This window comes from Theropithecus gelada, chromosome 16 (assembly GCF_003255815.1).
Source record: "Theropithecus gelada isolate Dixy chromosome 16, Tgel_1.0, whole genome shotgun sequence".
Lineage (NCBI taxonomy): Eukaryota > Metazoa > Chordata > Mammalia > Primates > Cercopithecidae > Theropithecus > Theropithecus gelada.
In genome coordinates this window covers 57855660-57867426 of record NC_037684.1, presented here as the reverse complement: position 1 = coordinate 57867426, position 11767 = coordinate 57855660, and the positions used below count along the sequence as shown (strand labels likewise).

At 52.9% G+C, this 11767-nt stretch overlaps 1 protein-coding gene across 2 annotated transcripts in view; it reads left to right on the top strand.

Annotated features, from left to right (window-relative positions):
• Positions 1–6077: 6077 nt before the first annotated feature.
• CRK (CRK proto-oncogene, adaptor protein) overlaps positions 6078–11767 on the top strand; it is a 36374-nt gene continuing 30684 nt past the window's right edge. For both annotated transcript variants that reach the window (XM_025362163.1, XM_025362162.1), the window contains exon 1: positions 6078–6549. In XM_025362163.1, coding sequence (XP_025217948.1) covers positions 6309–6549 — 241 coding nt within the window. In that variant the 5' untranslated portion in view covers positions 6078–6308. The remainder of the gene's footprint in view (positions 6550–11767) is intronic.

Here is an 11767-nt window from a genome sequence, read left to right as displayed (position 1 = left end):
CCATTCTCCTGCCTCAGCCTCCCGAGTAGCTGGGACTACAGGCGCCCACCACCGCGCCCGGCTAGTTTTTTTTGTATTTTTAGTAGAGCTGGGGTTTCACCGTGTTAGCCAGGATGGCCTCGATCTCCTGACCTCTTGATCCACCCATCTCAGCCTCCCAAAGTGCTGGGATTCCAGGTGTGAGCCACTGCACCTGGCCTATCTTCCATTTTTCTAGATCTCTGAGTTGCACATCAAACCTGGGGCTGATGCCTCCACGCTCGGTTAGCCTGCCTGTGAGGTTCACAACAATTTTCCCAGCTCTGTGATCATCAGTGATTTCAAATTCGCCAATGTAACCCCGCTTCATCATCACGGTGAGAAACTGGACAAGGACTTTGGAGCATGGCCCAGTAAGAACCTGGCGTTTGTACGTCGTGGCTCACACCTGTCATCCCAGCACTTCGGGAGGCCGAGCTGGGCAGATCACCTGAGGTCAGGAGTTCGAGATCAGCCTGGCCAACATGAGGAAACCTTGTCTCTACTAAAAATACAAAAATTAGCCAGGCGTGGTGACGCACATCTGTAATCCCAGCTACTTGGGAGGCTGAGGCAGGAAAATTGTTTGAACTCGGGAGATGGAACTTGCAGTGAGCTGAGACTGCACCACTGCACTCCAGCCTGGCAGACAGAGCAGGACTCTGTCTCAAAAGAAAAAAAAAAACAACCTGGCGTTTGCCTCTCTTTTCAGCACTGTTGATGCTGTTGCGAGCATCAGCCAGGACATTCATGCGCACCATTGTGGTGGCGTGGAAAGATGGCGGAAAGACTGATAGAAATAATGTTCTTTTTCTTTTCTTTTTTTTTTTTTTTGAGATGGAGTCTCGCTCTGTCGCCCAGGCTGGAGTGCAGTGGCCGGATCTCGGCTCACCGCAAGCTCCGCCTTCCGGGTTCCCGCCATTCTCCTGCCTCAGCCTCCCGAGTAGCTGGGACTACAGGCGCCGCCACCACGCCCGGCTAATTTTTTGTATTTTTAGTAGAGACGGGGTTTCACCGTGTTAGCCAGGATGGTCTCTATGTCCTGACCTGGTGATCTGCCCGTCTCGGCCTCCCAAAGTGCTGGGATTACAGGCTTGAGCCACCGCCCCCAGCCAGAAAAAAATTTTCTTACTGCCTGCTTTATTTTTTTTTAAGGAAAAGTAGGAATAAGTAGCCCAACTTCAGAGCGAGCCGTTTACATGGTACCCAGCCTCGGGCAGTGTCATGACCATATGATGCAGCTCTGGCGGCTTCAGGGGTCGGCACCAGGCAGGCAAGCAGGTTGTCGAGCTCCAGTTTCTTCCCCATTGCTGAAAGAAGGAATGCCTTTCTTTAGTCAGGAAAGTTGGGAGGGGAGGATTTGGGTGGATTTTTCTGCTGGAATGAGCAGCCTTCCATTCTCTCCCTGCTTCACCTCTGCTTCAGAGCCTCCTTCCAGGACCCTCCCTTCTCTCCTTCCCCCCCCCGCCCCAATACACACCAGAAACCTCGCCTAAGCAAGGAGGTCACTTTCTTTGTAGGGCAGGTCTCAGGCTTATCAGAGGGCGAAAGCCACCATTGTAGCTGCAAATCCTTATGTTTGAAGGGGATGGAGGAGGATGAGAAAAGAAAGGAGAAAGGGGTGCGCTTGCGCGCTCATTGTCCCGAGGGTCACTCCCGTTCCTATGCTGTTGGAGTGTGAAGTTTTGGATTCTCCTGGGTCTACAAGGAGGGAAGACACGCTTGAGTGGCGGCTGATGGCTGGGTCTTCCCTTCTTGCTTATCTGTTTATTTTCCAGCTTAGTTATGATTTCTTCCTCCTTTTTTTTTTTTTTTTTTTCCTTGAGATAGAGTCTTTCTCTGTCCCCCAGGCTGGAGTGCAGTGGCACGATCTTGGCTCACTACAACCTCCGCCTCCTGGGTTCAAGCGGTTCTCCTGCCTCAGCCTCCCTAGTAGATGGGACTACAGGTGCCCGCCACGCCTGGCTAATTTTTGTATTTTTGATAGAAATGGTGTTTACCCAGTTGGCCAGGCTGGTCTCAAACTCCCGACTTCAAGTGATTCACCCACCTTTGCCTCCCAAAGTGCTGGGGTTACAGGCATAAGCCATCACGCCTGGCCTATTCTCCTTTAAAAAAATTCTTTTTCGGTTGAGCGCAGTGGCTCACGCCTGTAATCCCAGCACTTTGGGAGGCTGAGGCAGGCGGATCACCTAAGGTCGGGAATTCGAGATCAGCCTGACCAACATGAAGAAACCCCGCCTCTACTAAAAATACAAGAGATTATACGGGCGTGGTGGTGCATGCCTGTAATTCCAGCTACTCGGGAGGCTGAGGCAGGAGAATCTCTTGAACTCAGGAGGCGGAGGTTGCAGTGAGCCGAGATCGTGCCATTGCACTCCAGCCTGGGCAACAGGAGCGAAACTCTGTCTCGAAAAACCAAAAAAAAATCTTTTTCTTGTAATTTCCATGTGTCCTAGGGAGGGATCTTAGAGGGACTGCTTTGGAACAGGCAGTCTCTGGGTCAGGTCCAGAGCTCACAGACCGGCCAGAATTCACACTGGCCTGGCTGCTTCTGCTGGTTCACAGTGCCAGGCTGTGACTAAGCCAGGGTCACGATGAGTCACCTACAGCAGGAAAAGTGCCCTTGTCCCTCCCAGGCCCCCACCCCCACTTCCCCAGAACAGGCCTAAGGGTGTGTAGGTGAGTCCAGAAGGGCTGTGTTATCCATTAGACCAGAATCCACAGCTGACTGCTTTTTTTTTTTTTGAGACGGAGTCTAGCTCTGTCACCCAGGCTGGAGTGCAGTGGCCGGATCTCTGCTCACTGCAAGCTCCGCCTCCCAGGTTTACGCCATTCTCCTGGCTCAGCCTCCCGAGTAGCTGGGACTACAGGCGCTCGCCACCTCGCCCGGCTCGTTTTTTGTATTTTTTCGTAGAGACGGGGTTTCACCATGTTAGCCAGGATGGTCTCAATCTCCTGACCTCGTGATCCGCCCGTCTCGGCCTCCCAAAGTGCTGGGATTACAGGATTGAGCCACCGCGCCCGGCCTGCTTTTTTAAAATGTAGATTTCTGCCACCCCTTCCTCCCACTTCCTATCTCAGAAATTTGAGGGTACAGCAGAGTGACCATAGCTGTCTCTCCTTCCAGGATTTGAACCCTAGCTCCTCACTGTGCCAACGTGTATCTCTGGACACATTACTTAAACTCTCTGAGCTTCAGTTTTCTCTTCTGTATGATGGGGATACTTGTCAAAGAAGGTGGTTGAGAGGATTAAATGAGATGATCCATATGAAGGCAGTCAGCACAGTGCCTGGCAGACGGTTATCTCTGAATAAATGTTAGTGGTCCTGAAACGCTTATGGAGTACCTCGTAGACTAGCTGTTGGACTTTAAGGACATACACAGAACTACAAATGAAAAATTACAGTAAAATGGGTAAGAGCTGTCATGGGAATAATTTGGATGTACTGCTGTTGATGGAGAGGGAGTGATGGGGTGGTTAAGAAAGGGAAGACATTCGGGCCAGGCGCAGTGGCTCACGCCTGTAATCCCAGCAATTTGGGAGGCCGAGGCAGGCGGATCACGAGGTCAGCAGATGGAGACCATCCTGGCCAACACGGTGAAACCCCATCTCTACTAAAAAAAAAAAAAATACAAAAAACATTAGCCGGGCATGGTGGCGGGCGCCTGTAGTCCCAGCTACTGGGGAGGCTGAGGCAGGAGAATGGCGTGAACCCAGGAGGTGGAGCTTGCAGTGAGCCGAGATGGCACCACTGCACTCCAGCCTGGGTGACAGAGCGAGACTCCATCTCAAAAAACAAAAACAAAAAGAAAGGGAAGACATTTGAATTTGAGACTCCAAAGTGGGTAGAAGAGCATTCCAGGCCAGGCGCGGTGGCTCTCGCCTGTAATCCCAGCACTCTGGGAGGCCGAGGTGGGCGGATCACGAGGTCGGGAGATGGAGACCATCCTGGCTAACATGGTGAAACCTCGTCTCGACCAAAAATACGAACATTATTAGCTGGGCGTGGTGGCGGGCGCCTGTAGTCCCAGCTACTTGGGAGGCTAAGGCAGGGAGAATCACTTGAACCCAGGAGGTGGCAGTTGCAGTGAGCTGTGATCACACCACTGCACTCCAGCCTGGGCGACAGAGCAAGAATCCATCTGAAAAAAAAAAGAGAGAGAGACTATGGCTCAATTTTATGCTCTGAGCTAACCTGGGAGTTTGAACACCTGAAGACTGTTAAACGTTTTACACAAGGTAGCAACACATTCAGATTTGTATACACATATACTTTTTTGAGACAGGATCTCCCTCTGTCGCCCAGGCTGGAGTGTAATGGTGGGATCTCAGCTCACTGCAACCTCTGTCTCCCGGGTTCAAGCGATTCTCCTGCCTCATCTTCCTGAGTAGCTGGGATTACAGGCAGCCACTATCACGCCCAGCTAATTTTTGTATTAGTAGAGATGCGGTTTCACCATATTGGTCAGCCTGGTCTCGAACTCCTGACCTCAGGTGATCCGCCTGCCTCAGCCTCCCAAAGTGTTGGGATTACAGGCGTGAGCCACCGTGCCCGGCCAGATCTGTATTTTAGAAAACTCAGTTGGAGGCCGGGCGCGGTGGCTCAAGCCTGTAATCCCAGCACTTTGGGAGGCCGAGACGGGCGGATCACAAGGTCAGGAGATCGAGACCATCCTGGCTAACACGGTGAAACCCCGTCTCTACTAAAAAAATACAAAAAACTAGCCGGGCGAGGTGGCGGGCGCCTGTAGTCCCAGCTACTCGGGAGGCTGAGGCAGGAGAATGGCGGGAACCCGGGAGGCGGAGCATGCAGTGAGTTGAGATCCGGCCACAGCACTCCAGCCTGGGCGACAGAGCAAGACTCCGTCTCAAAAAAAAAAAAAAAAAAAGAAAACTCAGTTGGAGCTGTTTGCAGTGCAATTAGGGGCAACCAGACGAAAGGGCACCAGCGAGCAAGCCACTCATAGGAACACAGTCCAGAGTGATCATGACGGCAGTGAGAGTAGGAGATGCTCCTGGCTACAATTTAGTGTTTAGAAGTATCTGGGCAGGTGACCCCAAAGCCTCAAAAGAGAGGAGAACTCCGTACTTCACGTGGCTTGGCACACTCTGCTCCCTTTGCTTTGAATGTCCTTCCCCATTTGTCATTCAGCAGTCAACACATGCTACCTCCTCTGGGAAGCCCTCTTGGATTACTCCACAGACTGGATGGTGGGGGGGCTCTGCTCTGTGTTCATGTCCGTTTCCCATGATAGCGCTTGTCAGCATTTGTCATCCTTTTGTCATGCAGTTTCCTGGTTCCTCTCACTGGTGTGTGAGTTTGAGGAGTGCAGGGCCCAGCCTCGATCACCTTTGCACCCGCAGTGCAGGTGGAGTGTCAATAACAATGTCCTGAATGAATCAATGAAAATGAGAAAGTCAGCCGACCTGTGGAGAAGCCAGAGGAACGAGAAGAAACAGACCGACATGGCCGGGAGCAATGTTTCTCGCCTGTAATCCCAGCACTTTGGGAGACCGAGGCGGGTGGATCACCCGAGGTCAGGAGTTCGAGACCAGCCTGGCCAACATGGTGAAACCCCGTCTCTACTAAAAATACAAAAATTAGCCAGGCGTGGTGGCGCTCGCCTGTAGTCCCAGCTACTCGGGAGGCTGAGGCAGGAGAATCGCTTGAACCTGGGAGGCAGAGGTTGCGGTGAGCCGAGATCGCGCCACTGCACTCCAGCCTCGGTGACATAGAGAGACACCGTCTGAAAAAACAAAAAAAGAAAAAGAAAAGAGAAACAGACTGATATCCCAGGAAGCCTGGCCGAGAACTGAGGCCCCAGCGCCACACGCGTCTTCTCTCCTGCAATCCTGTCTGGGAGCCGCCGCCTAGAAATCCCGGGCCGTCCGGGAACCCGAGCCTGAAGCAGCACCGCGCGGTCGGCGGCGCAGGCGCACGTCTCTGCGGGAGGCTGCGAGGCCCCGCCCCCGGGCCCTAGACCCCGCCTCCCATCCCCCTCAGCCCCGGGCCGGGCAGGGCGGCACCGCCCATGAGGCCGCACGCGCAGTGCGCGCGCGAGGGCGCCTTGCCCTTCTCCCAATGGCGGGCCGCGGGCCCCTTCCCGGCAGCCTCCCTCGGGCAGGGAGCGCGTCATTTCCGGTGGGGAAGGCCCGCGGCTGCCGCCGCCATTTCGGGCGCTGCTGTGAAGCTGAAACCGGAGCCGGTCCGCTGGGCGGCGGGCGCCGGGGGCCGGAGGGGCGCGCGCGGCGGCGGCACCCCAGCGTTTAGGCGCGGAGGCAGCCATGGCGGGCAACTTCGACTCGGAGGAGCGGAGTAGCTGGTACTGGGGGCGGTTGAGTCGGCAGGAGGCGGTGGCGCTGCTGCAGGGCCAGCGGCACGGGGTGTTCCTGGTGCGGGACTCGAGCACCAGCCCCGGGGACTATGTGCTCAGCGTCTCAGAGAACTCGCGCGTCTCCCACTACATCATCAACAGCAGCGGCCCGCGCCCGCCAGTGCCGCCGTCGCCCGCCCAACCTCCGCCCGGTGAGGGACTGACGGGACGGGGGGCCCTGGGCGGGGTGAGGGCCGCGGAACTCCCAGCCCGGCTGGCTGCTCCTCGAGAGCGGACCCTCGGGGTCGTGGGCAGAGGGCTGGGTGACCGTGGCAGGGGCTCGCCGGCTGCTGGGGCTCATTCCCACCCGGGGAACAGGAGTGTGGGGGAGGAGGAGCCGCGGACCGAGGCCCCGGGGTGTGCCTGGGAAGGGCAGCCCCGGGGAAGGGGAACTGCTTCGGCCCCAGGGTGGGGCTGGCTCCCGGGCCGGGCGCAAGGGTAGGGCAGGGCAAGGCAACGTGGGGACAAAGAGCTGAGGGAGATGTTGGCACTGCGGGGGCATCACTTGGCAGCGGCGCCCAGAATGAATCCGATAATCCTACAAGTGGCTTTTGGGCTGGAAGCGTTTCCTGCCGTGTTGGAGAGCCGGGTTTGGCCGTGCTCCCCTGGTGGCCTTTGGTAGGAAGTCACCACAAACTGGCCGGGAGGGATGGAGACACCCTCAGGAAACCGGTTAGTTTTTTCCTTTCTTGGGCATTTTTCCAGAATCCTTGTACCGTCCTCTTCCCCCGTGGAGGACGAAGGTGGTGAATTAAGTGATAGAAGAAAGCCTTCAGTGACCAGCCCAACCCGGTTGAAGGCGATGCCTGGCTGCGTGCAGGAGATCTAAGCGTCCCGAAGGCTGTCCGCCGGTAGAGGGTTCGGGTTTTCAAAGTGTTTAGTGGAGGAAAGGCATTTTATTCCAGAGAATAAACCAGAAGTGAGGCAGTGGAAACAGACCCTTCCCTGGATGTGACTGGAGCTTCATTTTCCTTGGACTTAAACACTGTCAGTGTGTACTTCAGGGCGTGACCTTGCTCAGTAAGATGGGGCTGCGGGCTGAGTCTTCCTGGATGCTGGGAACAGACTCGACGCCAAGAACATAAATTACCTGCGCTGGGTTTTTCTTGCCAGGGATCTCTGAGATTGACTGTCTTTCTGATGCCGTTGGAGTTGATTTGGGAGTGTTTCAAGGGAATAGATAGATGCCCTTAGTACTGGAGATTTGTGAGGTACGAAGTAATTCTGGGGTCCTCATTGTATGTGTACCTGTTTAACAGCATCAGGAGTCCTCGTGCCCTCACACTGTTGCCAAGTCGAAGCTGTTTCTTCTTGGCCGCTGAGACTGGGTTCAGACTAGTCTCCTATGAATCACGAAGCTCCTGAGCCATCCTCTGTAGACTTTCTCTTGTAGGATCGTTCTGATTTAGATTTACTTGTTCCGGCCAGAATTGGAGAATTGAATAGGCAGTCTCTTTGTTGTTAACACATATCAATTTTTATTTTACTTTTTCCTGAGACAGAGTTTCGCTCTGTCACCCATACTGGAGCGCAGTAGCGCGATCTCGGCTCATGGCCACCTCCACCTCCCCGGGGCTCCCGCGTTCAAGATTCTCCTGCCTCAGCCTCCCGAGTAGCTGGGATTACAGGCACCCACCACCACAACCAGCTAATGTTGTATTTCTAGTAGAGACGAGATTTACCAGATTGGCCAGGCTGGTCTCAAACTCCTGACCTCAGGTGATCCACCTTCCCAAAGTGCTGGGATTACAGGTATGAGCCACCGCGCCTGGCCAACACATAACCAATTTTTTTCTTATTTTATTTATTTATTTATTTTTTATTTATTTTGAGACGGAGTCTCTCTCTGTCACCCAGGCTGGAGTGCAGTGGCACCATCTTGGCTCACTGCAACCTCTGCCTTTTGGGTTCAAGTGATTCTCCTGCCTCAGCCTCCTAAGTAGCTGGGATTACCAGTGCCTGTCACCACGCCCAGCTAATTTTTGTATTTTTAGTAGAGATGGGGTTTTACCAGGTTGACCAGGTGGGTCTTGAATTCCTGACCTCAGGTGATCCACTCGCCTTTGCCCCCTCAAAGTGCTGGGATTACGGGTGTGAGTCACCACACCCAGCTTTGTTTGTTTGAGGCGGAGTTTCACTTTTGTTGCCCAGGCTGGAGTTCAGTGGTGCGATCTCAGCTCACTGCAATCTCTACGTCATGGGTTCAAAGGATTCTCTTGCTTCAGCCTCCCTAGTAGCTGGGGTTACAGGCACACGCCACCATGCCTGGCTAGTTTTTGTATTTTTAGTAGAGATGGGGTTTTGCCATGTTGACCAGGCTGGTCTCGAACTCCTGACCTCAGGTGATCCGCCCGCCTCAGCCTCCCAAAGTGCTGAGATTACAGGTATGAGCCACCACACCCAGCCCAACACATAACTATTTTTAAAAAATGAGTTATGGGGTCTATAAGTTCACAAATTATTGTAGATCTTTCTCATTCTGGCCAGTTTAATGGTGTTATGAGATGGGAATATTGAAGTACCTGTGTTGGCCCTGAACCAGATACATGCTACTTTGATGCCACCTGCATGGTATCTGGGGTTTTGCATTATATGTAGTAACATGATGGCAAACTTATTGAAACTCACTTTTCAGCCTTTTGTTTGTGTTTGTTGGTTGCCAGAGTTGAAAATGGCAGCCGGCAGGTTTGTCAGCTTGATTTTTTTTTTTTTTTTTTTTTTTTTGAGACGGAGTCTCTCCCTGTCCCCCAGGCTGGAGTGCAATGGCGCGATCTCCGCTCACTGCAAGCTCCGCCTCCCGGGATCCTGCCATTCTCCTGCCTCAGCCTCCTGAGTAGCTGGGACTACAGGCGCCCGCCGTCGCGCCCGGCTAATTTTTTTGTATTTTTAGTAGAGACGGGGTTTCACCGTGTTAGCCAGGATGGTCTCGATCTCCTGACCTTGTGATCCGCCCGCCTCGGCCTCCCAAAGTGCTGGGATTACAGGCGTGAGCCACCGCGCCCGGCTAGCTTGATATTTTTTCACATCTTAGCATAACGATTTTTATATCTCAAGCCTTACTTGGATAATGGAGCACCACCTTTTCAAAACAGATAAGAACTCAGTTCCTTGGCTCAGGAAAGAAGGTGAAGATTGCCAAAGTTTGTGGATGGGGTGTGGAATATTCACGAGTATTGTGATAATTCTGCCATATTGTACCCCATTTTCTACGATTCAGTTGCTGTCTTTTCTCTCTTCTGAGACAGGGCCTTTGTCTCTCAAGCTGGAGTGCAGTGGCATGAACACAGCTCACTGCAGCCTTGACCTCCCGGGCTCAAGCCATCCTCCCACTTTAGCCTCCTGAGCAGCTGGGACTACAGGCATATCCACCATGCCTGGTTAACTGTTTAACATTTTTTTGTGGAGATGAGGGGTTTCACTGTGTTGTCCAGGCTAGTCTCAAATTCTTGGTCTCAAGAGATCCTCCCGCTTCAGACTCCCAAAGTGCTGGAATTGCAGGTGTGAGCCACTGTGCCTGGCTCAGTTGCTGTCTTGTTTGTTTGTTTGTTTTTGAGGCAGAGTTTTTACTCTTGTCTCCCACGCCAGAGTGCAATGGCGTGATACTGACTCACTGCAACCTCCGTCTCCCAGGTTCAAGCAATTCTCCTGCCTCACCCTCCTGAGTAGCTGGAATTACAGAGGCCCACCACCATGCTCAGCTAATTTTTGTATTTTTTAGTAGAGATAGGGTTTCGCCATGTTGGCCAGGCTGGTCTGGAACTCCTGAACTCTGATGATCCACCTGCCTCAGCCTCCCAAAGTGCTGGGCCTGAGCCACCGCACCCGGCCTGTCTGTATAACCTCAGAATTACTTTGTACCTCACAAATTTCAAGTGCTAAGTACTGAATCTTTGTTCTCCCCCTCACCAAGTCCTTTTGAAGTCACACAGAGAAATTTCTTGAATTTTATAGAGGCATATACAATATTAATAACTAATGTTTATTGACTGGTTATTCTGTGCCAGGTACTTTGCTTGAGTACTTTATGTGCCTTATTTCACCTGCTGTCTAGGACAGTCTGGTGAGATAAGTAATATGATCTCCATTTATTAAAATATTCCCATTTTATACAGGAGGAAACACTCAGATTCAGTAACTTGCTTAAGGTCACACAGCTAGTAAATGACTTTCCAAAGTTGAACCTAGGCATTCTGACCTGAGAACTGACCCTTTTATGCTACACTGTCAGAACCAGCGTCCTTTTGGGATCTTAGCAGTGCACGTGGAGGTCTGTATCCTCAATATCCTCAGTACTTTGTTTTGGTTTTTTTTGTACGGAGTTTCGCTCTTGTTGTCCCCCAGGCTACTAGAGTGCAGTGGTGCAGTCTCGGCTCACTGAAACCTCCCCTTCCCTGGGTCAAGTGATTCTCCTGCCTCAGCCTCCCGAGTAGCTAGGATTACAGGCATGCGCCACCATGCCCGGCTAATTTTTGTTTTTTTTTGTATTTTTAGTAGACACAGGTTTCACCGTGTTGGCCAGGCTGGTCTCGAACTCCTGACCTCAGGTAGTCTGCCCGTCTCGGCCTTGTGTTTTTTTTTTTTCCCCACCGTGTTGCTCAAACTGGAGTGCAGTGGCTGTTGACAGGCACAGTCATAGTACACTACAGCCCTTAACTTTGGGGCAGGCAGTCCTCCTGACTCAGGCTCTGAGTAGCTGGGACTACCAGCATGTACAGCTGCATCCAACCCAGGTTTTTTTAAAGACCAGAATTAAAGAATGGCAAGAAGAGGCTGGGTGCGGTGGCTCATGCTTGCAATCCCGGCATTTTGAGAGGTCAAGGTGGGCGGATCATTTGAGGCCAGGAGTTAGAGACCAGCCTGGCCAACATGGTGAAACCCCATCTCTCCTAAAAAATACAAAAATTAGCAGGGCGTGGTGGCATGCACCTGTAATCCCAGCTACTGGAGAGATTGAGGCACAAGAATCGCTTGAACCTCGGAGGCAGAGGTTGCAGTGCGCCGAGATCATGCCACTGGCTTTATCATTCAGACAATACATATCTGCTGTCTCAAGTCAGTGATGAAGAAGCTTTTTTTTTTTTTTTTTTTTGAGACGGAGTCTCGCTCTGTCACCCAGGCTAGAGTGCAGTGGCCGGATCTCAGCTCACTGCAAGCTCCGCCTCCCGGGTTCACGCCATTCTCCTGCCTCAGCCTCCCGAGTAGCTGGGACTACAGGCGCCTGCCGCCACGCCCGGCTAAGTTTTTGTATTTTTAGTAGAGACGGGGTTTCACTGTGTTAGCCAGGATGGTCTCGATCTCCTGACCTCGTGATCCGCCCGTCTCGGCCTCCCGAAGTGCTGGGATTACAGGCTTGAGCCACCGCGCCCGGCC